General features: G+C 43.0%; 1 protein-coding gene across 1 annotated transcript in view; it reads right to left on the bottom strand.

The window, feature by feature from the left end:
- drosha (drosha ribonuclease III) overlaps positions 1-26,599 on the bottom strand; it is a gene marked incomplete in the record, with an annotated part of 121,107 nt that overhangs the window by 40,365 nt on the left and 54,143 nt on the right. Inside the window, 4 exon segments of the mRNA XM_065949190.1 lie at positions 4,177-4,221; positions 11,635-11,705; positions 21,304-21,406; positions 24,559-24,658. Coding sequence (XP_065805262.1) covers positions 4,177-4,221; positions 11,635-11,705; positions 21,304-21,406; positions 24,559-24,658 — 319 coding nt within the window.

Below are 26,599 nucleotides of genomic sequence, written 5' to 3'. Positions count from 1 at the left end.
CAGACAACCAGCCACACTCACAGTCACACCTACGGGCAATTTAGAGTCACCACTTAAGCTAACGAGCATGTCTCTGGACTGTGGGAGGAAGCTGGAGTACCCAGAGCATGCACGTGGAGAACATGCAGATTCCACAGAGAGAGGCTCCTGTCCAACAGGGATTCGAACCTCCTAGCTGTGAGGCAACAGCACTAACCACTGCACCACCGTGCAGCCCTGGAAAAAACATGGTGTCCTTAAAAAAAATAAATAAAGTTCATGCCTGTTTGTTAAATGAAGAGATGTCCTTAAAGATGCATTCATTAGACTCTAGGAAACATCTAATTGGTCTCTGTGTGGTATGACTGAGAGCTTAACCAAGACATCTCTGCAGTAGGAATAGAAACATGGAGGGAAACGTTTTGATGTGGACATTCAAAGAGAACTATTGTGTTAGCTTGAACCAAAGAAAGCTACATTCTAATCTCTCCACTCTCTTTTTGTTTCTCATGAAGAAATGACCAGTGAACACGTTCTTCTTCCACGTCAAGCCAGTGCGTGGAGCAGAGATTTATTTTTAAACTCTGTGTTTTAATTGCAGTGCCGCCAGTAATGTCATGGCTCCATCTTCCAATATGTCCTAAGAAACATTTCATTTCGCCCCCCCCCCACACGTTAATTAAGGGGAGGCGTTTAAATGTCATGCATCACAACTAATGGCATCTGAAGAGTTCAGCCCTCTTATAGGCAGTCGCTGTCCTTCAGGGGTGGAAAGGCCAGCAGCAAGGCTTCAAACGAAGTGGAGAAAAAAAAATCAACAGCATTTATGAAAAAAACAAACACTTTTTGAAATGGCTTCAAAGCATCACTTTCAGCTCAGTCCAGACAGAACTCAGAATCAGAGCCGAGGTCTTCTGAGACCTGGGGAAAAAAAAGAGAGATTTTGAAACGCAGACTAAATGACGTTCTGGTAAATTATTGTGGAGAGCTGAGGGTGATGATGCGCTGGTGCGGATCAGTCGAACACGAAAAGACATGAATGTGGTGCCTGTCGACGACGGAGCATTCTCCCGCGCTCTGTGGGGCGCGTCGTGGCCACGGCTAATGTATGCGTGTATGCCAAAGACGGCAACACGCATAATTACCCACATCCTGGCGAGCTGCCACTGCCATCCTCTCAAGTCTCATTAAGGCAGCTCCTTTTTACCTGCGTTTGTCAAACCAGACTTGGTCAAGCAGGAAGAAAAGGGGGAGGGGGGGGTCTTTGAGTGGCCACATAAGGCTGGCTCCAAAAGCGTCATGGTAAACTCCTATCATGTAGCAAAAGTGACCGAGTTTAGGTCTCCCTCCCCCCCACGCTCTGCCAATGAAAGGCGTCTGATCCAACCTTCACAACAGGGTCCTAAGTCTCTGACTAGACTCTTCTCCTCTGTCGCCCCCCGGTGGTGGAATGAACTTCCAAACTCCATTCAATCTGCAGAGTCCCTCTGCACCTTTAAGAAAAAGCTAAAGACCCAGCTCTTTCATGAATACCTACTAACTTAATGATGATGGTCTCCATATTATTGATGATGATGATGGTAATGACGATGGTTTTTGTTTGACAACGACGACTTATAAGATGGTTTCTATACTGATTAGAGCTCTCAAGAACTGCCCTCAATGTTGTGCTTTGCCTCTGGTCACTTCCTGTCAGCACCTGTGTGTCCAATCAGACTCAAAGCTGATCGTTTGCTCTTACTGACATTGTTCCCTTTTTTCTAGATCCTTGCTTGTGTTGTTCTTACTCTCTGATGTACGTTGGTTTGGATAAAAGCGTCTGCTAAATGAATTGTAGAATTGGTCTGTACAGCCTCTCTGTTCATGCATGGCTGCTGTTAAGCCTTTTTTTTACTTGTATATTAAGGCTTAAAGTTGTGCATTTAGTGAAAGGTGGTCGCTGGTAACTGTCTGTTAGCTAAATCAGTCACTGAACTTGTTATCTCAGCGCTCTAAACTTGATATCTGCCTGGCTTACATTTTAGTTTTACTACCTGGTTGTAGTAAAGTGTGCGATCAAGGAATTTGAAGTGAGGGAAATTCTGGTATTATTACATTTTAGGCATGCAATGATGTATCAATTAAATATTGGTATGATATATTGCCCCACCGGCAAATAATCTGGGATGCATCAATGTCAGTAACCAGTGTTTATCTGTTGTGTCGCATCATTTTGGTGCTGGCAAGCTTAGTATACAGAACTGTTGAGTCAGATAAGAGGTTTTTCTTACTGGGGAGGAGAAGTTGGACAAACTGATTTATGTTCACAGTTATTTAGGACAGAAAATGTTGGCAGTGTGGGAGTCTTATACCGTCTCTGGGAAAGATCAGTTTCATGTAGAAAAAAAAAACAAACGCTCTGTTCAGCTAATACCACAAATAGAATCTCATTCTGGGAGAGACATGAGGGTAAAATTGCTAATTACACAACTAAGGTATCAGCCTTTAGCTTCAACTGTATTGTTTTGATAATCTGGTGTATTCAAACCCCTCCCCTGTCTCAAGTCTCGTGTCATCCTCATTCAAATATGGTAAAACCCAAGTCTTCAAAAACTACACTCACATTCACACCTAGGGGAAATTTAGAGTCACCAATTAACCAGACAGGCGTGTCTTTGGACTGTGGGAGGAAGCTGCAGTTCCCACACGTGTACAGGGAGAACATGCAAACTCCACACATATATACTCCTGTCCTACGGGGGATTCAAACCAGGAACCTCCTTGCTGTGAGGCAACAGCGCTAACCAATGCACCGCCCCAAAAAAGCAAAGTCACCGTGGTTACATCTGTTAAATCGGGGGTGACATCTACTGACCTCTCTCCATCATTTTTCAGTCCAAGTTTTAAACTCCTACTGGCCCTCATCAATGATAGAAATAAATAATCAAATAAATGAATGATAAAAGGGGAAATGTGTTTTTCATTGTGAGAGAGAGCTCGGATTAAATCATCAAAAGGTCAGGATGCCATGACGCCACCAAGAGGTTGGCACAATTTAACAGGCGTTACCCCGCTGGCAGGGGAGCACGCAGAGGAAAACCTCAGCCACGCGCAGTGTGTGGTAATGAGGCCGCAGCTCTGAAGCGGCTAATGACTACTCATGCAGCACTGTGTTGGAGGTCCACCCCCTCCCAACCCCCCCCCCATTGCACCGCAGAGTGGTTGCAGGGTTGACCCCGGGGCTCCACCCTTATCCGCGGAGCCCGCCGCTGGGGCCTCTGCTGTGCAACCCACCGGGAAAAACAGACTGCTGGATACGACGGGTTTATTTTAAGCACTGACAAGGCTCAGCTTAATCATTCAGGCGTTGGGGATGGAAAAAATGCAGGGGTGAAGAGGTGAAGATGAGGCAAACAAACATACATACAACACATCAGCAGACAGAAAACACAAAGCTATTTTGGACCAAAACACTGGAATGTATAAGAGATGAACATGCAGCAACACTCACACACACACACACACGCTTAGAGATGAATAAACTGCTTAAAGACGAGTCATACACACAGAGGAACACTTTCCCCACACACAGGCACATCAGAGAGAAGGATGCCTGACGGTCCCTGGGGGCCCCTTGTGATTCGGGACTGTAATCCTGTTATGGCATCTTTGATCTCTTCTTCCAAATCCTAATTTCAAACAAACACTGTTGACATGTTCAATGTTTCTGGGCAGATCATGCAAAGCAAAAAAAAGGAACGGGAGAACAGAGAGACTGAGTGAGGAGGCAGAGAGGGTGAGTCAAGATGCATGATGATGGAGAGGAGGAGAAAAAAGAGAAGGAAAAAGGGCGAAGAGAGAAGAGAGAAGAGAGAGGGAGTCAATGAAAAAAAAAAAAGGGATTAGGGTCTCGACCAAAATGGCGAGCAGCGACACACAGGAGCAGAACAATGGAGACTTGTGAAAGGCTACTGGAGGGCCTTGTGACAGCTTTAAAGAACTCAGTCAGCCTCAGGCGAAATAACAAACAGCTTTTCCACCTCTGTTAGCAAAACACACACACACACACACACACACACACAAACACACAAAAAGCTGCTTTCAGGTTGGAAAACTTCAAAGATGGGAGAACGCTTTTGTGTCTTGGGGTTGAGGTGTGATCTAATGAGAGGCCCCTCGCCAAAACAAACATCAATAATACAAAATATCTTAACCCACCTGCAGGGGGTGTGGTGGGTAGTTGAGCCAGACCTCTCGCAAGTCCTGCAAAAACAGAAAAAGGGGGGAGAAGAAGAGGGGAGTTAGATAGATTTGTATAATATATTAACAGTACTGCATGATTTTCTTGTGGAAAAAGTATTCAGTTTTTCACAGATGCCATGTGTACAATTAACATTTCAAATGCAATGCATTACGCTTCTGCTTCCGGACAAACAACTCCTGCAAAGAAATCATAGATTTTTCTGAGAATTCAAGCGTTTATTTTATTCCAATTTTATCCACCTTTTGCAATTTCTGAGAACTCAAAGTTTGACTTGTTATTCTGGTGAACATGAAAGTTTAACACCGACACAAAGCTCAAATTTCAAACTGTTAAAGTCGGAAATAAAAGGAGCATTAACACAAAAGAAAATCCTTGCATGCAAACTTTTAATAAAAATTGATACCGTGGTTTGAGTATTTATACAGTATCAAGAAAATAATATTGTGACACTTGGATGAGGTAAGATAGACCTAGCTGGTGAACAATGGAATGGGAAATGGCTGGAATGAAAACCAGGTGAAGCACTCTCTAACCCGCAGACAGAAACCATTTCTCAGCATTAAGAATAAACTACACTCTTTAGTGAAGCAATTATTTGATGATGATTCCTCAGCGGATTAAAAAGTGAGGAGGTGATGATGCACCACAGATGGCTCCATGTCAGGGACATTACATTGGTAAGGGCCAAGTGCTGTAAGGTGCCATAAGCAGCCCCAATGGGGGGGCGGCAGTGAAATAAAACGGCAAATGAGTCAGCATCTCATTTTGAGACCAAGAGGTCTGTATATCGACCACCCACTGGGGAGTGAGGTAAGGGAAGCGGGGGGGGGGGGGGGTTGTGGATTGAGGTGGAAGGTGTGGAGGTGTTACGGTTGGAGAGGTTGGTGGGATTTGGCTTTGAGAGGTGTGCTGTCTCTGGAGACACACATTGACAGTGCAGGACTCTCTCTGCCTGTGGAGAGAAACATGTTGCAAGACCAACATGTTTCCTCAACCCCGCTCCGAGGTGACCATAAGATCCAATGGTACAGAGACTCAAAAACAAAAACAAAAAAAGGTATAGAGAAAGAGAGTGAGAGGCAGGAGAAGCTGTGGCTCAAGTTGTTGCCAAGGACAACGCCAGTCAGAAGCCGTTTTTGGGCCTGAGGTCTAATGTTGGGTGAGTCATAGCGGCGATAGAGATGTGGCGAGGGCCTCTAAAGTACAGTATCACTCAGGTGTTTAAAAGGTTCAAGGAGATAAACCCCTTGAAACGCCGGTGCTAGCCCGCAGGGGAGGGGGGGTTGTGGGTGGTTAGCGGCATCGAATGGGCGCCTCGTCTTCGCAAACCCACCCAGCTGGCAACCCCCATCGCCTTGAGCGGCCAATGAAAAATTCATGAAAGTGGTCAATACGTTTCCTTTTCAGGTTGCATGTCTCTGAGGCTGGGACTGCAGTTGGAAAGCACTAAGTACAGAGCAGGTATCAAGTCATCACGTCAGCCTGCCTTGTGAATACAACATGGTGTTCTTGGCCGTGCAGGATGGCATCGCTTAAAGGAAAGTCAATAGCACTTGCTAATGGATTGCTCGCACTTCGACATAGTGATTTTTGCAGGCAGTCAAATTGCTCCGAAAGACGCTCAAGAAAGGGGTTTTCATCCGACACACATGCAGAAAATGAGGCACGAGAAAACGAGCGAGAAACAGGAAAATAAAAACAAAGACCGAAGATGTGAAGTGCAAACAAGTTGCTTCGGTTTGCGATCTGAGGGTTATGATTAAAATCCGTCGACAGGGCGCACACGATCCGCCCACATGCTGTACATAGACCCCAACAGCTAATGTTTCAATTACAGCCATTGCAAAGACAAGGCAGACAATGATTAAGCCAGCATCGAGTGGGGGATTTAAGAATAACAACAGGTTTTTTTTTTTTCCTCCCTCCCTACTCTGTCTCTTTCTCGCTCCCAGCACGAGGAAGGTATAATTACTGGGGGCACAAATCATCATGTGCAGCAGCTGAATCACAGCCATTTGGAGGATGGAGCTCTTGAGCTACAAACAGTAATATAAAGGAGAGAGGGGGGAAAAAAAAAAAAGGGATATGCAAACATGTTTATTCGAATGTCAACGGCCTAGTCGTAATGAGAGTTGAAATTAACTGCAAAATGAAAGGCGATGCGGTGAAACTGCCTGTGATCTACGCTTTAAGGTGGGCTTCAATCAGCGCTGTCAGAGCCCACGGGGGGGGGGTGAGAACGCAGGCTCAGTCTTGCAAGTGATCAGGGCTCACAAGCCAACCGTGAATAGGCAACATCACTACCCACACACACACGCTCTCTCTCTCTCTACCCCCACACACACCCCTTGGGAATGTTGGCCATCCATGATTGGGACATAATGGTGCTCTTCTCTGACAAGGTCCAGTGCTCCTTGACAAATTGGTCTCTAGCTACTGGCTGCCAATCAATCCATCAAACATAGTAGTGCAGCAGAGGAATCAATAAGAGATAGCGCCGCTGATCGATACCAACATAAAAGTAGCCGTAAGTCCAAAGCGAAAGGCTTTTTTGTCAGGAGGGAGTCAAGGTGATCTACCAAAGTCTATCACAGGATTTACTGTCGGAGAGAAGAGCACAACTTTCACAGATTCAGTGAGCGAGGGCAGAAAAAATGTGTATGTGAATGGAGAATGTCCTGTGATTGTGCACATGCATTCATTCTCCGAGCCAATACCACACCAAGGACAACCGTGTTGAAGGCGTGCGCCACTCTCATTCAAACACTGGCAATGTTTGCTGCAATTGTCACAGGACACAGAGTACAAATTGCATGGATATAAAAAAGGCAACAGGGAGAGAAACTGGGGTGTTGTGAAGTGCCAGAGTGAAAAGAGAAGTGGAGTGCATGTTCCTGGTTTACGTAACAGAAATCAAAAACACTTAAATCATTCTCAGAAATACTTATATCCAGTGAATTTCTTCTTTTTGAAACGAGGAGCAGACGTGTGCTTTAATCCTCCCTACAGGAAGTTGCTGCTGCTCCATGCCGGTGAGGTGGCCTTAGTATGGAGGGAGTAGTCAGCCAGCCTTTCACCCGTGTGAACATGTAAGCCTAGCACACCCTACTGGTGTACCAAGAGACCAAAACAATATCAGAGTAAGTCATGTTTGTCCAATACAGTTAAAGCCCCATGCATCAGCATTTGTTTGCAAAAATAAATCAATTTAAAATACACATTAGCCGTGATAACCACATCAAATGACAGATGTGGCTTTTTACCAGAACTTCATAATCATGCATTTCTCTTGTCCAAAATAATCTGGTCATCTTTCTAAGATTATTTGAATGAAACCCTTCCTCCCAATAGCATTCAGCAGCCCCCCCCCCTCCCCCTTTGTTTTTGGCTGGCTGTAATGTTGTGCTAACAGATAACTTTCTTCAGTGTATTGGTCCACTTTTTCTAGCTTGTAAAACATTTCTCAAGAAATCTCAGCATTTTATTTCGACCCCCTGGAACAAATCATTCATGCATTCATCTTCTCCCTACTCGATTTTTTTTTATTTTTTTTTTTTAAGCCAGATGCTTAACCCGGAAAAATGGTAAAACACACATTACTCAAATTTTAGCTTCACTGCGCTGGCTTCCAAGTTTAAATACAGAATTGATTTTAAGATACTGTTAATTACCTTAAGAGAAGTTGTAAATGGTTTTACCCGCTGTGTTTAGAGCTGAGCTTTTAACCCAGTACATCACAGAATATCCACTTAGATCATCGAGCCACAATCTCTTGGCGATTCCACGTAAAACACTCAAAACAGAAGGTGCTCATTTTCTGTTTCAGCTCTGAGACTTTGGACTAATTGATGTAAAGCACTTTATGACCTGGGTTTAGAAAGGTGCTATATAAATAATGTTTATAATTGTTATTATAATATTATTTAAAACAGAAAATCTCTACTTGAGTTAGTTTAAAGCTGCTCACTGCCCCCACCAGACGGGTTGTAGGAAGGAGGGCAGATACTTTGCCATGTTTCCAAAGGCAACCACAACATCGCCATGGTGGCCATCTCGTTTGTCACAGCAACCTTTGTTACATTTGGTGTTTGAGTGCATATGCTTGTGCGCTGGTGTTAATAAAAGCCCAGCAGTTTAGCCCATGGGCGACTCGTGAGATCATCATTATGGTGATTGCTCCTCAAAAGGGGGCCCTTCCCTCAGGACAGTACAGTGGCATCAACATCTCTACTCAGCCATATTGCACTGCTGTTGAGTCCAGGTTGGGAGCAATGGAGCAGCTCCCCCCGAAGAAGATGTTTCCTGCCTCTCTGCTGATGCTTTAATAACCTCCACAGTAATGTCATTAGCAAATTAGCAGCTATTGTTTCCTGCGGGCTTTTGTGCGCAATGAAGCTAGACTCCATCCTCTGAAAGAGCCTTGTTGTTTGGGAACCAGTGCCAGCCAAGGTGTGGTGCTGAGAGACAAAAAATGGTTGGAATTAAATGTTGCACTCCAACCATGAATGCCATACCAATTAGGGAATAACAGAGTGAAGAGCAGGAAAAAACAAAACGGGGCCACTCTTTTTCTGGTGAGGTCTTGGGGTGGAAATTACATGCATGCTTTGTCTTAGGTAGTCATTCTGAATTCTACCTCCGGAGTTGTGGAGCTTTTGTGTTAACTTGTCATGAGAGGACTGGAGCGAGACATCTGTGGGGGTAATGACATCCCGGGGTGTTCGATAGAGGGAAGAGAATGGAAAGTAGAGACTGAGAAAACAAGAGGGTGCAAAAAAAAGAGAGGCACCAGCCGGTATCCTGTTGTTCCAGAGAGAGAAAAGAGGGTATGGGACTGAGCACCCATGTGTGAATGCAGCACCATTCCCATAAATAGGAGCGGCAAAACCTTCCAGGGTGTGATACAGAAAAATGTAGGGTCGTTCAGTTTTGCACGGCATCCCATTAGTTTGGTAATATGCCGTGTGAAGACCCATTCTGACATGTTATGCTAGAAATACAAAAGGATTCAAGTGGTCTCCTCACTCTGTCCTTCGCTCTCTCTCTGGTCTGTATCAACTTACCACCCGGCTGGTGTTTGGCTTTCTGGTCTGAGTCCATCTGTCTCCTCTCAGCATTGTACAGCCATCAGGAGGATTCAGGGGGGGGTTGGTGCTATTTCAATCCTTGGTGTGTATCACCAATAACTTTCAAGCCAAGCTGCAAATCACTAAACTTTGGTTTGAAAGTTGGGAATCTTGGGCACTTGCTTCCTAACCAATCTTCTTCCTCAGGAACAATAGTTGTGAACCATGAAGTGTGTGATCCTTACTATAAAAGGAGATGAGATTATTGGATGGAATTAATGTTTTTTTGATGTTATCACTGCGGACACTGAACTAATTTGTTAATTTCTATGACTGCTAGCTGTCTATGATTTGTAGTATTTCCAATTCCTACCTCCAGACACCATATGTGGAGTTCCACAGGGTCCTAATTTGGGTCCCTTTCTGTTTATTATTTTTTTATTGCTTATCTCCCGTTGTTAATATTACCATTCTCTGAGATTCAGAGAGAGTTGTTCATCCCTTGTATTACTTGTATATTGATACATTTTATTTCTGTTTTTCTTTCAAAACTGCAAGGCAACCACTCATCTCCAGAGGTTTGAAAATTCTGACTTGAGACACTTCATATACATAGATAGAATATAGTATATATAATATACATCATGTGTCCCCTGTCTGACATCACTTTATCAGTTAGATTTTCGTTTTTAAGCACATATTTATTTTTAAAGGATTTAAACAAAATATGCCTCTGATAGCACGATCATTGACGTTTCTTTTTTCATAAAGCATGATGAGAATAGACCATCTTGTCACTGTGTATTGAGGATCAATCTGGAGTTCACATCATAATAACCGTGCCTAACTTTCCACTCTCCTGTTGTTTCCATGAGTGATAAAAAAGGCAGAGCACTCCAGACCCTATCAACAGATCAACTATAATGGAAACGTACAACAACCGGTATCTGTTATACCATTGGGAATAATGTGCTGAATCATTTTTTGTACTTGAATAAATGTTTGTGTTCATTTGTTTCACATTTTTGGACTGCAGTATCAAATCACAAAGTTGATAACAAAGCGTCCCATCTTCTTGATGTACCAAAAGCTGCAGTTCCTCTCTCTTAAATAAAGTTGAAATTTGTTGTTATTTTAAATCTTCATCCGTTGAGTAGCTCCTAAAAGTGTTTTTTTATAAGGGAGTCTATCATCACACAAATAAAGACCTCATGTTCACAACAACTCAATAACTTGGTAACTGCTGCCGATGTTCAAGGCAGAAGATGACAGTAAAAAAGAACCTTTCAGCCCCCCACCTGGAAACAAATGCTACACAGTAAGCACCAAAACATAATGACTGCCTACACAGCTAAAAAGACTTGTATCAGATTTTGAGGAGAATCAAGGCCAAAGAGTTGATTTAAGAGTAAAAAAAACGACAATAAAAGGAAGGTTATTCAAGGAGTATTGGTTAATGTATAAAAAGAATTTCAGCTCCATTGAAGAGGTTACCACCCTTCACGTTTTTTTTGTGCAAGGGATGTTCACCAATTGATCTTTCTTCCCTAGTTGTTTTGTGGTGTAAGATTTTGGAATGACTCTGATCTGGACTCTTAAAGGCTACTGATACTAATCAAACATGTTTACTGGATCACCGTGTGCCCTGTAGTGTGTGGGAGTCACTGACTGAATCTCAGACAAAAACCCCTCAATCTTCAATTAGAACAAAGCCTGCTGCTACATAGTAGACACGCTGAAAGTCATTTAATTGATTCATAACATTCCTTGCCAAGATGAATGCAAATAATGATTCATTCATCTATTATTCATGCCCGCTGATCACACTCGCACTCGCAAACAATAGCAGGTGTCCTGCTTCAGACTGGCAAACTGCAATGTTCCACACCTCCAGTTCATTTTTCAGAATATACAAGCGATGGCTTCATCCAAGATCGTTATTTTTTTTATCTTTATTGTCTTATTGTTTCATCTTGCATGTCAGCCTACACACAATAAGCACAGTCAAAAGTATTGCAGGGTAATGCAAGCTTATGTGAGCTCTTGTGTTCTATTGCTGGCTGGGCCTCGATATCGATGCGAGGTTTGGGACTGTGCCAAAACATGCTGAATGTGGGTTTGAACAGATAAAAGAGCCCAGATTGGTGAAAGCATTACAGTCCTGTCTTCCACAGATGGAAACAGGAACATCTTGCCTAGAGTGTCTGCAGCTCAGCTCTATGACTGATGTGTAAATACACACACAAGTGTCAATTGAAAGAAAGGGAATGCAAATAGACACACACCGTACTTTAAACTACAGCCTGCAGAGAACGGGTAAACAAAGCAGAACATAATGTCAGTTACCTGGCCGTTGAAAAGCAGTCTACCAAAGAGCTGACGCGCCTCGTCCAAGCCTCCTTCCAAATACACAGCACCTAAAAAAAGAAAAAGAAAACAGCGAAGGTAGAGGACAAAATCAATACAGTACATTTTAGTCATAAAATGTGTATAAATTGTGTGTACGATTTGACAGATTGATGCATCATACTGTCGAGAAAATAAGTGGTAAATCTGTGCCCAGATTCCAACCATACAAATTTTAAACCAACTGTGAAAAAAGCATGATGAGCATTACTGGTGTAAAAAAAAAAAAAAAAAATCTTATAATTCTGAGGCAATTTCAGACTTCTCTCCTAATGGAAAACTTAAAATTAATTGAACTCGGCAATGAGTTATAATTGCTTTATTAAAAAGTAGGAGTGCATTTTTATTGCTTTTTTGGCAGTGAAATGACCTCGGGCTTCCTGTGCAGATCCACCTCCCCCTTAGTTAGAGCAGAAGACGAAGAGAAGGAGAGGATGGTATAGTTGCATCAGGACGCTGAAATGGAACTGGCCAAGGTCATATAATCATCGAACTTTAGTGTTTAGATGCTGAACCCGTTACTCATGTGTCAGTATGAATAGACAAACACGAGCATGCCCACCTACAGTATTTGAGTACGTCACGCTCCAACCTATTTATGTGCAATGTAAACAAAAGTACGAGTCCTCTTTGTCACTCGCCTACACACTCGGGCACAACCTATCTGTGCAGATGTCCACACGATGCAGAAAATAAGGCAGATCCAACTTGGATAAACACATTTATTTAACTCTCACATCGATCAGCTCACACAGAAAAATACATGTGACAAAGATAGAAATGTTAGAGAGAAGATTGGCACCAAATTACAGAGAGCTGCTGTCACAGCAAGCACAAATACAAGTATCTTAAATGTCTTCCTCTAAGGGAAGAAATATGCAGCATCTACAGCTCATTCGACTCCTCTGCAGAAGTCAACTGTCCTTTGTGTGTTTTGTTGTTTGGCTCTTAAACTGTTTCATCTAAAATCAGTGGAACTATCATGGTGCCTTTAAGCTGCGTACAACTTCGAACCATCACACTTAGGGTGGCTCATTCAATTTAGAAAGCAATAACCACCTGGCAAATTGGGTATACAATCGTGCAGCGGTTTTTATTATGTGCATAAATGAGGCAGTGGAAATGGGGCGAGGTGCGGCTGCAGGTCTAAATGCGCAAACTGCTTTCATGGACGACATCAAAAACATATGAGGGATTCATCATCTGGGGGAGGGAAACTGCTTTCAGATGGCTAACAGGCCATTTACACACATACACACACACGCGCGCGCGGCGGCGGCGATGCAGCCGACAAAACCCAAACCATAAAAAAAAACACAAACAAAGCACGGCGCACAAAAGACAAACACAAATGCACAGTCACTCAGTCACTTTGAAACAGAGTAGGAAATTACTAACAGCCATTACCCAAATGTTTCGGAAAATTTGATTAAGCCTGACAACTCTGTCTCACCCCAGCAGTCGCTCCAGCAGGAAGCGGGCTCTCATTCATTTGGAGGGGCCTATAGTGATATAAAAACCCAGTTAAGTGTTAAAATAATGAAAGCAGCATGTGAGTTCTGAAGGCACCAGTTGTTTTTGTCTTTTATCAGAGTCCGGATGATATTGGATTTTTCAAGAATGATACCAGTACCTCTTTTTTAGAAGTGGAAAATCGAATGAAAATGATTACAGTTATAGCAGATCACACACTGCATGTTTGAGCTGGAGTGAAAACAGAACCTTCAGTATGTTTCACAATTATACGACAACACAAAGGTGAGCAGAAGGGGGTTTTATTGAACAAATCACTCTATTATTATACATTGTAAACCTCTGTCTAACAGAGCTGTGATGTTTATATGTGCTGGAGAAAGTGCTGAGAGTATTGTGACACCATTTATAAACTACCACAAGCTTGTTTTCTGCTTTATATTCTGTAAAAAGAAAAGTTTTCATACTGTGCTTAAAACATACAGACAAATATGCATGCTAGTTATGTATGTATTTTCAAGTAGAGCATTACTGATACAACATGAAGGAGAGGCATTGGTGGATATTGGACGAGCTTAAATATATTTTACTGATAGAAGTAAAACATTTTTGGAACACCTAATACAAAAATCAATGCTCGAGGTGTTTTAGAATGTCAAACCACAATACCAGATTTTTAAACATAGATCTGATGCTAGTCAATATGAATCAATATAAATACTTGTTTCAATACAACGGCAACAAATAGAAGTCCAAGGCACCCAATACTGGGTCAATTCTTGCTTTTAATAGCAAACAATGCAGGAAATCTGGCCCTCTGGCAGTGAGAATTCAATTAATGTGGCCCTTGCTGTGACCAAAGTTGCCCATCCCTGTCCTAGACCATATCCATATAGATTCATCTTAAAAATCAACCCCAAAGACCAAACGAATGGAAATCTGTGATTATTCCTACTCTGACAGCATCATCAGTATCAACATTCCCATTTTGTCAGGCTCTTCAAAAAAGCGATTTTCTTGCAAATCTCAATCTCAACCATCCAAAATCAGGACATAATAAACCCATAAATCGACTTTAAAAATCTCAACTCCAGTCCACAAACACAGGAGGCCACTAAACCCCTTAAAGATGTCTATCAGTGAGCCAGGCATGACAGCGGGAGCGTCTAACTGAGGCTGACCACAGGAGGCTCCTGGGAGAGGGAGCGGTTCATCACAGGATGTTTTCCTCTATGCATCAGCCCTGAGATTTGTGGTTTTACCATAATGGAGAACTCAGTTCTTGGTTCAGCTACACAGCAGATGTTTCCTCCGGAGACCAGCTGTGGGAGGATGAGAGCCGCCTCCTAGGACCAAGTTCTGAACGTCTTTCAACTATCACTCAGAATGCATTCATGTGTTTGAACACTGAGGCTAAGTGGGTGTGGGCGGGGCCGGGAGGCAGTTTTTTTTTTTTTTTTTTTTTTGCATATTTTGATGACACAGCAGATTTAGAAAGTTCCTCAAATGGAGGCCTCAAAGTCATAGAAACTCAAAAGTTTTTTGCTTCTTATTAGATTTTTCAAAACTTCTTCCAAAAGGTGGAAAGGAGAAAACGGGAGGTAAGTAGAGGGAGGAAGGGAGAAAAAGCAGGAGAGCCCCGGGAGATTTACACAGGTGTTAAGAATCTCAAAGCATCTTTGGTGTCAATCAAAGGCCCGGTGGATGAAGAAACCAAGAAATGTAGTTAATTCTTAACAAGAACGCTCCTGACGAGGCGGCTGTCCGTGCGGGGAAAAAAAAAAAAAAAAAAAAAAGCGTGCCCCAAAGCGATCCAATCAATCGCACAACTTACTGCAATCATTAAACAGAAATCTGTGCTCCACATTTCACTCCGTCAGTCTACATCAGAAGTAGAAGCTAACATCCTGAATACAGACGGACCACTCAAACTAGTACAGGCTCGTCTTCACATCACACATTCACTCCATCACTCCGCAGACTTACAACTAAAACAGGTTTAAAGAAATAAAAAAGACATGTGGCTTCAACACTCATGGAGGCTAAGAGGAGTCTTATGTGGCGTTGAACTGAAATATATAAAGAACAAACTGTAGGAACTTCTTAAAGGCTTTATATGTGATTTTTTGATCCAGCAGATGTCGCCCTTGAGCACCAGCATGAAACCAAAACAACTCGCGGTGCATTGTTGTGTTAGCATGCTAATGCTAGCGATCTTTATTATGCTGGTATCTTCACACTGCATGTAAATTTACCTGAAATGAGCGTGATCTAGAAACACAGTTAAGCAGTGAGTACAGTATGTTATTCTTCTTTTCTCTAGTCCCTCAATTAAACAACTTTTATACACGAGGGGAGGAGTCAGCCGGCCGTCCTGGCGATGTAAACAAAGTGAAGATAGGACTCTGAAAACTCTGAAAACATCACAGACAGTGGGACTCGGGTGTTACACCCATTGTAGACAGTCATGACTCACAGAGTTATTTTCAGAGGATAAACTTGATTTCTATTATATTTAAATCACATATAATGCTGAGGTTAATGAACCTGGGTGTTTTCTTAAACTTACCCATACCCTACCCCTTACAGGGAGCCAAAGCCTCATCGAGTTCCACCTTTATTTGATCCGTTACAAACTTGAAACAGGTCACAGAGAACACCGAGAACAAACTCGGACAAAGTTTCCACGCAGCACTTTGAGGAGAATATCAGTCACGGCTTGAGAAGGGCAGCTACTAATGAATCTCCACATCTGTCACAAGTCGGATTCAGACAGCCTCGCAGACCGTACAGTGTTATGTTTAGGAATAGAATTCCAATGTCTGTGGGCTTTCAGTGACCAATAAAAACCCAGAGTCAGGGGCATATGAAACACCAGCGGCTGACAGTCACATTAATAACCCAGAATGAATTATTCAAAAACGCTCAGGCTCTAATCCATCAAATAATATATTAAGCCGCTCCCTCTCAGCTCGATGGGGGCTGAAGCAGCAGACGGACACGGAAAGCAACACATTAAAAACGGCAACAAAAAAAAAAAAGAATAATAAAAAAAGAATAATGCAACCAAAACAGGGGGGAAATAGTATTTTCGCCACAGCTGGGACAAAGGAAGGCAGAGAAACATCAAACATCTTAGTTTTTTAGAAATATGAGGCTTGGAGCGAGGAAGGGTGAGACAGAAAAAGAGGGCAAGCAAGAACTCCAGTACTGCTACCATCGCAGCAATTAACAAAGAGAGCAGCACTCACTCAATGAATACACCGGCTGCATTGTGTATGAATCTGATATTCAGCAAGTGAGAGATAATCCTTTCTCTCCGTTCTTTTAATAGGAAGAGCTTAGAGAGGGCCCTCACAAAGGTTCACCATCTGTATCCCCCCATGGCTGCTGGCAGCGTATAATCCACAGATCAACTGTACAAGGAAATTAGGGCCAAAAAAACAGAGTGGGGGCCTCTTTTCTTCTTCTTCTCTCATTCTTTTTTTTCAAACAGTTTGGGAAGGAAGGGGGCCGCGACGTGGCTTATCAGTGAAGTGGCAACAGGCGCGCGGAGTTTCTATGAATAAGCAGAGGAAGTGGTTTTTCTAAAGAGGTATAGTGGGCAAGAGCAAAAAGTACAGACAAAAAGAGAGAGAGGGAGAGAGAGAGAGAGAGAGAGACAGAGAAAAGGGGGAGGGTGGTGGTAGAGAATGGGAGGTGCGCAGGCCAAAAGAGCCCAAATGAGAATGGCCCACTCCGGCAGAAGTTAATGACAGGGGATCAGAAAAGCAAGATTTCCATTCAACACTTTGAATTATTCAGGGTTGCAGGGCACCCATTTGCATTGCAGATGCCTTTGCTCTCCATTCCTCCACTGCTCTCCCTTTTCCTCTCTCTCTCTCTCTCTCTCTCTGTCTGTCTCTCTCTCTCTCTCTCTCTGTCTCGAGCTAGAGAGCGGCCCTGCCTCAGGGTTAGCAGATAGACGACGCATTTCTCGGGCTCCATGGAGGAGGGAAAGCTTCGCCCATGCAAAGCAGGAGATTATCTGCCATTTCCAACAAAGCCCGGGTTCAACGGTCACCGCGGCAGGGAAACAAATAAAACAAAGGTCAGAAAACATGCATAGTAAGCCGTTAAAGCTATCTGCCGGGGCCCTCGGACAAAAAATATTATGAGCATGTCATATTCCATCAGAGCATTCAGAGAGAGAAAAAAAAAAAAGGAGCCCATTTGAATTCTATGCATGTGCACAATGGAAGGGGAGAAAAAACAAGTTAAAAGTGAAAGGAAAAAAAGTGATGCTACCTTTAGAGAAGAAGTTAGTGACAGGTCTGCAGGTGTATATCTGTTGATGTGGTGCCTGCTGCTTTTGGGGAAAGTGGCGGTTTGACGTCCCTGTCAGGGCCTGCGTGACGATGAAATGACAGCGTTTGCATGCCCCCCCCCCCCCTCCCCCCGTACCTTCCTGCGGCACGTGCGAGCGATCTGAGTTTGTCTTGTAAGGAAGAGAAAAACGCGCGCCGTTCAGCGAGAGAGTTGGAGGGCTGGAAGGGCGAGGGAGGGGGAAGAGGTGGAGATGACAGAGTGACAGGATGACTCATCATCTGCGCGGCGCATCTTTCACCTAATAACAACCAAACTCTAGATCACAGGGGGGGGGGGGGTGCAGGAACGCAAAGGGACATAAAGAGTAAGTCGTTGACGTGAGGGAGGGTGGAGGCAGAGCGACGGCTCAACGACAAGGTCTTAAAGGAGGCGTTTGAGCTATAAAAAATTTTAAAAAAGCGCTGAAATGAAGATGACAAAAGCCTCTGTGAGAGAACAGAGGCAAACATCAGACAGAATTCTCAATGCAACGACTTTGTACGTCTCCGATGTGTGTGTGTGTGTGTGTGTGTGTGTGTGTGTGTGTGTGTGTGTGTGTGTGTGTGTGTGTGTGTGTGTGTACTTAGGTTTGCCCCTCAGCGTCTGTGTCCACGGTAAAGAAGGAGGAGGGTGATATTTTTGAGTTAGCAATCTAAAAGCCATCACCACAGGGTGCTCTCTCTGACAGCAGTTTTCTCACAGGTCCTTTTATAACCAGCGTCCCTGTTTATTCATCACTTTTATTAAGTTGAAATTTGACAAAGAAGCAGAGGAGGGAGGAAGAGAGGGAGGGAGGGAGTGAGGGAGGGAGGGAGTGAGGGAGGGAGGGGGACAGAGAGGCATCTAAAAATCTGCCTTGCTCGAATATGTGCAGGAATGAAGCAGCGACAGCCACGGGACAGAAGAGATTACGACTCCGTCTCTGCCGATAATGAACCCGTAACAAGAACAGGGACCCCGAGGGCCAGCAGGGGGGACATGGTGCCAGTCAGCACTTTCTCCCCCCCCCCCCTCTCTGCTCACTGCTGTTTTGGTTTTGGGTGGAGGGGGGGGAGACGGAAGCGCAAGAAGATCTCTATGAAGTCACCCACTTTCTGTATCTATCATCTGGGGAGCGCGGAGATGGCTGAACCGGTTCAATCAAGATGGCGATAAGATGTGGAAAGCTGCCGAGTCTGCAGCTCTCCAAGAGCGAGGCTTAGCTTTAGCGCTCGCCCGTGGGGTTGGATGGCGGAGAGAGAGAGAGAGAGAGAGAGGGAGAGAGAGGGAGACTATCTCCATCCAGAGAATTTGGTGTGTTTTGTGAGAGTGAGTGAGTTTCCAGCGCGGAGTCCTAATCACTGCACAAACTCGATCACAGAAGTGCTAGCGAGATGAATAGCCAGCCTGTGTGTGTGTGTGTGTGTGTGTGTGTGTGTGTGTATGTGTGTGTGTGTGTGTGTGTGTGTGTGTGTGTGGTGTGGCTAAAGGAGTAAAGCAGGGCTCTGGGGATTGTCTGTCCAGCCAGAGGTCAAACCACATCTCCTGAGATCAATAAAACTGTGTAATGTTTCCACAGCCTAATGGGAGATCCACTGCGGCTATTTACACAGCTTATCACACACACAAAGCTGGAATAAACTATTAAAACATTCACTTTCTTTAAGAGATGAATTAAAGGGAGAATTCCAGTGTTTTATACCTGGATCATAAGGGTATAAAAAGTCTTGTGGAGCTGCAAAGAGATGTAACAGCTGCTATGGACGTGTGTATCAAAGAGGCTGGTTTTAGCACTGACAGCCTCAAATCGTTATTCTCATTGTCAGAACACATTATGGATCTTTAGTTTTGTTCAGGTGTGAACTCTTTTTCCGAGCAGAAGCCCGGTAATATCACTTTGTAAAAAAAAAAGTTCCCAGACTCCACTGACGAAAAATCTCAAAGGTATTTGCTGTCGATAATTTCCAGTCTCGTTTTTTTAAAATGTATTATTAAAATATGACTCGTGTTTTAAGATTATTTTCCAACACACTATTCATGGAACACAGGGTAAAAAAAAGACAATAAATTGTAGTGCTTTTTTTTTTGTAAATACATTCTGGTGATAATAGCGATGAATCGTCTTTTTCTCAATACAACAATCATCTCACTCTACAACACACAAAAAAACAAAGTCTACATCTGAATTGATTATTTTAATAATGTAGTTCCAAACTCAGAAAATCAATCACAGCCTGCCATTGTCAACAAGCACTGTCAGTTCATGTACTTTGAGCAGCTGCATCATTTGCCTTAAAGTGTTACGCAGCCGTTGGTAAATACTTGATTCTGATTGGTCAGTTAGGCAAAGCAACTGTGTGATAACCCTCAACAGATCAGGTTTACTGTTACTAAGACAATCAGACGGTTGCTAGGGTCGCAGCTCTTTACCACAGACTCTGGAGGACTAAGTGTAATCATATCAATCCGCGGAAAGAAGTCCGGTTCATTTTAATGTCGGTCTGTTTGCGGTGGGAGAAAAGATGAAGGAGAGCATAACGATGAAGAAGAGAAGTTAAAAGACGTAAAAAAATACTAAATTAAAGATGGCATGTGAAGTAAACACTGAACGTTATACGAGATACAGAAGTGTTGGAAAGGTGGTGAAAGGACGAGGTAATATCAACACACTGCAACAGTGACGAGGCAGAAAGATTCATCCAGCTGCTGAGTCATGACGACGTATAAACCTCGTCTCACTCATGAGGTCTCACTCCGCCATCAGTGGGAATGTTCACTTTAACTTCAAGTAAGAGCCACTCGAAAGGCAAAGGCCATCCTGGAAGACCCTCAGCACCCCCCACGCATGCAGAGTTTAGACTCCTGGCGACAGGGCCGAGGTTCACTTATGTAAGGAGGTCGAAATCAAACAGATACCTGAGGTCGTTTGTTCCATCAGCTGTTGGGTTTTTAAATAAGCTGGAGGTAATGTTGCCTGGACACTTTTACTATGGACTGTTGGTCTTTTGTCCCTTATCTCACTCACGTCCATCATGGTGATATCATGGTAGTTATGTTTTAAATGAATCAATCAATTTTTATTTTTTTTGTATAGTGTCAACTCATAACAAGTGTTATCTCGAGACACTTTACAAAAAGCAGGTAAAAGACCTTACTTATTGATATATTACAAAGACCCGGCCTATCCATCATGTATGTATTCATGTCATTGTGCTGTTTTTTTATGGATGTATTGACTGTATGAACCTCTGTTGCAAACCAAATTGCCCCTCGGGAACAATAAAGATTTTCCAAATCCAAATGTGAGTAACAACAGGTAGTTTAGCTCATTTTAAGAAGGCCACAGAGTTAGCCGTTGCTAGCTCTAACAGTAGATTCCAATGGACTATTTCTTTAGCCAAAGTAAGAACACTAATGTAATGTTTAGTTAATGAATGGTGGACAGGTTGTAATCGCGGAATGAAAGAGGTTCCTTTGTGATAACAAGCTGCTATACATTATCCTGTACACATGTGAGGGGTCCTTCAGTGTTTATTTGAATACACCAACACATGTCAAAATATCCCTTTGAACACACTGATAAAAAAGACCTCCATTGCTGCTGCAGAGTACTGAACCTGCTCCTGCTCTTGTGTTGTGTTTGGAAGAGCGCGGGGATGCTATTTGTTTTCACTGTATGTAAATCTATTCCTAAAAGGATAGATTTACATATTTCATATTTTACTTGAAAAATGAATTTGTCTTCCCGTGTTCTCCTGCGCTAGCCCTCATCCCCCCCCCGTCTCTAACTGTGTACCGTGGGAATCTCACCGATAAGAGCCTCGAAGCAGTTGGCCATGGCGTGTCGCAGGTCCGACTCCCGGCACAGATCGGGTCCGTGTGCGTAGAGCATGAAGCGATCTAACTCCAGTTTCTGTAAAACACAAAACACATTCATATCAGTGCCGCTGCCACCGACACCTCGGTAATAGCCTCTTGAAAAAGTAATAGCATTTGTTTTTGTTTTTTGGGTGTTGCACATTTTCATAGGCTCTTCATGGAAAAACAAAGGGGAGGGGAGGAGGGGGGGGAGGAGGGAGGGGGGGAGGGGGGGGGATGGCGGGGGGAACTGGGGCTCCAAAACAAAAAAAAAAACTCAGGGGAAATGAAAAAGATTGCCTGCCCTTGCTGGAAAAGGTTCTACTTCACGGCACTGACAGATGTGCCCATGTGTCGTCCAGCTGTGGCATGATGCACTAAGCCGACACAGGAGGAAACGCACGTGCACGCTAAATAACACAGGCACAAACACACACACATGGAGCGGCGCACGCACACATGCACGCGAGATAATCCCAAGATAAATAGTGTAATCGTGCAGTGGTGACCTTGATTCTGACTGTAACGAGGTGAAATCTTTCTCTGCTGAACTTATTACCGTACCAGTGGAATGAAATGTTTTTTTAAATTTATATTAATGATCAAAAAATAGACACTAATACATGACTGCTACACACATATGTAAAGCAGAGAGGGAGGCTTTAACATCTAACCTCACTGATGATGAAGAGGATGTATCCCATGACCTTTGTGTCTCTGTGATATAACTTGACCTTTTGTGTGACCCCTGTTTTATTACATGCTCGCATTTAACATTCATTCAGATGTATAAAAATGCACAGTTGATTAATGGAAACAAGCTCAATCATTATCATGCTGCACAGTATTGTATTTAACATAATAATACCTAGTGAAACTACTAATGTCTATGGAAAGTGGTTTTGCAAACTTTTATCCCCGCACATGGAGGATTTAATACGGTTGTCTTTTTTTTTTTTAAAGTTGTCTTTATTCTTATGTATTCTTATTTTCTCCTCACATCACTTAACTGTGCAATTTCTCAATGACATCATGAAATTATCTGCTAGGTTTAATTGTTTTAATTTTATTGTGAAATGCTACTTCCCGTATCAACAAGATTCTTGCTCAGGGTTTTTCCTGACAAACATTTTCTGATTAGTCCAGCAACAAATCGCTGATGCAGAGCTGTAAAGCCCATCAAGGCAATTCAGGTTTGTCACAGCGAGTGCCAGAACTTCTACAAATACGTTTTACCCGTTAGAAAAAGGTCAGTGGAAAGTTTTCTGACCTGTACCTATCTCAGTCTAAAGGTTCCCTCACTGTAGGCAATCCGTACCATGGTACACTTCCTTGGGAATGGCACAGATGGAAGAGGTGTGCTTTGGCACGGTACAGCACAAGTACGCGTAGGCCTACACAATGTGGACACGACTTATAAACCATCCCAGCCTTCCATTATCGACCAATCCCAGAGAGTTCTGGCTGAATAAATCTGTCCAAAATGACTCAAAATAAACAACAAAGTCAATGAAGTTGCAAATCAATATCCTCTGTGTCCCCCATCCCATTTCTTTTTTTGAGTCTGCCTGTCTTGTAAACTTAAGCACGCTTCTTGATCAAGTAAAATCATGCATGTGTTGTATTTTGCTTTAAGTACAAGAGGTAACCGTGCTCAGGCCCGATTACTCCTGGAGCAGTGTGAGTGCAGGCCAGTGACGGGATGGTGGGGGCAATCGTGCTTTATCACAGTATGGGGCAACTTTGCCAAGTGTGAGTACGCCCTAAGTTGCCATACAATCTAAAGCCTAAACCATGTATTCCTCTTCAACTCCAACTTCTATATCGGCCCTCAAGAGTGTCATGTATGACCCATGTTTATTAGTCTGACATTAGCACCACCTGGCCAGACTGTGGCCAGCTAATAGGGCTCAACAGTGTCCCATTCATTTTCTCCATAGCTGATTTGACTATAATCTAACAGGTAAGGTTCATTTTGGGACTTGTTCTATAAAGTTTACAGCTTGCTGCTGTTGCCAGGCATTGCTCTGAATAAAATGGTACAGCTTGATAACACAGAGAATAAAACGTGTTATGTCATAAAAAACATGTGAGATGTTCAGTCTTATTATAGCAATAATTTGAGCTTGAAACTACTTAAAGTGCTGATTTAAAATCTTTGAAAGAATGATAATTAAGACAAATCTTCAGTTTACATTTTGAGTGTTGTGGTGTGTGGGATTGTGGGTCAGCAGAAACTTTTTCTGCAACTATTTTCTCTGAAGCAAGTCAAAAGTAGTTCAACTCCACTTCTCTGGAAGTGCACCACAAACGAACACCCGGCAAAAAACAGTCAGGGTGCTATTTAATTACGGCTGAAAACTGTTGGTGGTATCCCACCCCCCGCGATTGCACACACACAAATTAAATCAACAATTCATAAATACTCCAACTCAGAGGGAAACCCGTTCTGACTTTTAAGCCTTTTCGAGTGAAGTGGTGGATTGTTGCCGTTCGCTCGCTCAAGATATTTTTTTATTTTTTTTTTGAAAGATAATTGCGAGTGTTCTTGAGCAGGCGGCTTTAGAAGAGCCTGGTAAACAAGTTGGCATCGTCGAACAGTGTATCACACTCACTTTACCGCGAGCGGCAAATTGAAACAAGCCAAACTGCTACACAGCACTAATGCAGATTCAGGCCGCTGCATCTTTGTATTCAGCGGGGAGCGACATGAAAGATTGAAGTTTTTAATTGCTTTCTCCACATCACAGGACGATTATTGTTGTGTTCTTTTACAAACGTGCCAGGGAGTGAGGCTTGGCTGTACGATGCCGCCAGCAGGAGAGACGGAGAGAAGGGGGGTAACAGAGGGGGGGTTTGGGGGCTAGAGATAACAGGGACTGGAGAGTGTTTCAGGAAGACCTATAGGGGCCCACAGGGACCCAAGCCGCACTAGTCTAGCCATCCAAAACAACAACCTTTTAACTCCAATTACAAACCTGAGGGGGCAAAAAAAAAAAAAAGCAGTAAGGATGACAGAAAGATAAAATTACCGTTTTCCCAAGTGTCCCCTTAGAAAGAAGTACGGTCATAACGAAGAGACAGAAAACAATAACACTGTCTCTTAACATGTTCACCTGTCAGCTCGCACACCTTTCACTGCTCTGACCTGCAGGAGGAGGAGGATGAGGAGGAGGAGGAGGAGGAGGAGGAGGAGGTTGAGCTTACCTTGGCTAGCATGGCTAAGTGCTGGTTCTGTACGATGGCTGTTCTGTAGGTGGCCAGGCCGCCCTCCTCTAAACTGGGGAACAGGTAGTACAGGTGGACACTGCGGACAAAGAAGAAGGAGGAAAACAGATTAGAGCTACTGAAGAAGAAGTCACTGGATCCTCATGCAAAACACTCCAAATGTCCTTAAATTCGAGTCACACAATAAGAAGAGTGTTGAAAAATAACAGGAAGAGAATATGACCACACTGTGAAAAGTGAAATCATGGACATTTCTAAAGTATATTTTCCTTGTACTGTATGCACACACATTTGTTTAAGTATTGCCGCATTAGTACTAAAATATACAACTCCAGAAAGAACTCAAGGGACTCAAGTAAACATGTCTTTCTCTGGTTCTATTCTTTATAAGTTTGTGTTTGAAGAAAATTTACATTTTTAGTTTAATTCTGTACAACATGTCTCAAAGTCCCAAATACAATATGCTTAAGGTTTTTTTATTCGCAGAAACGGATAACTGGTTAAGATGACAAAAAGATTACAGTATTTTTCAGACCCTGTAGAACACAGCATAGAAAGGTTAATGATCACTTTTAAACAACAGATTCAGGTTTTAATTTAAAGGGCTCAGAAATCCATATTTTGTGAAATAACCTTGATTTGTGATTTTTGATAAACTACTGAAGACACAAGACTTCACCAACTATCAAGGTGCATGAAGAGGTCAAAAAGCTCCAGCAACACTTTTAGTCTGAAGATCGACTTTATTAACAAATCACACCGACGTGTTTCGGCTTGTGGACTTCATCAGGGTGAACTTCAACAGACATTGGAAACAAATGTTTGCCGTGAATGTTAAAGATGTTGATTTAAGGAATATTGTGGTCTCTCCAAAGCATGATCCAAAGGCAGCTGGACTTGGTTGAAGATCTTGAAGATGTTTTAACTTTCCTCTGAAAGTCTACTTCGATTCTAAACTAACTGGTGGAAGGAGCCAGAAATTGAAGCTAAGGATGACTCACATGCAAGTCTTCAGCTGAGTCGTTGACCTGCCCGGTCGTCTGTCGCTGTCAGACCATGAAGTGGATGACTGAGAACCTTCACAGACAACAAGTGGCCTACTCATTTTCTCTGGAGCTGTGTAGCCGTTGTTTAAGACACTACTGTTAGCAGTTGGTAAATTAAAGCACGTTTTCCTCATGTTGAGTAAATAATTCATAAATCCTCTCTTTATATCTGACCAAAATACTCGTTTTCAGTCAGAAAACTTGTGTTCTTTGAGATTAAATATGGGGGGTTAAATCTGTGGGCGCTGATGGCCTAGAGGTGAAGTCACACCCCATGTACAGAGTCCTTGAAGCAGGCGGTCCGGGTTCGAGTGTGACCTGCAGCTTCTTTTCTTGCATGTCATTCCACACTCTCTCTTCCGATTTCCTACTCGACATTATTCTAGCAGAAATATAGAAAAAGCTAAAAAATAAAAAAAACCTCGGGGTGCTGGTGGCGCAATGGTCAGTGCATGTATGGAGGCTGTAGTCTTCCAAGCGGACGGCCCAGGTTCGAATCCAGCTCTGTGGCTCCTTTCCCACATGTCATTCCTCTCTCTCTCTCTCTCCCTGATTTCCGACTCTATCCTCTGTCCCATCTCTCCATTAAAGGCACAAAAAGCCCAAAAATACATCTTTAAAAATAAAATAAAATAAAAACCATTTTTTAAAATTGATAACTAAATGTTCCTGTGTTGTTAGCAGATCAATTTGGATTTCCTATATTTTATATTTTTGTATTTTCTTATTGAGTTATACCATTTTATATCTCCACAAAGGTTCTCTTCCAACATAGAAACATGAGAATGTGAAAGCAGGAACATTGAGTGTCCAACCGTTGCAAAGTGATTGGTTTTTCCAATGCCTACTTCTGCATCTACCAGATTTTCCAAGTCCATATAATTAATTTCCCGGAGCTTTCTAACCCTCTCCAGGTCTGTGTTGGAACCCAGAAATGGCCGCAGACGCTTCAGCGGTTCCACAGCTGGGTTCCG

Source organism: Labrus bergylta, chromosome 20 (assembly GCF_963930695.1).
Source record: "Labrus bergylta chromosome 20, fLabBer1.1, whole genome shotgun sequence".
NCBI classification, from domain to species: domain Eukaryota; kingdom Metazoa; phylum Chordata; class Actinopteri; order Labriformes; family Labridae; genus Labrus; species Labrus bergylta.
Note: the sequence above shows the minus strand (reverse complement) of the source record. Positions and strands in the feature narration are given on the sequence as shown.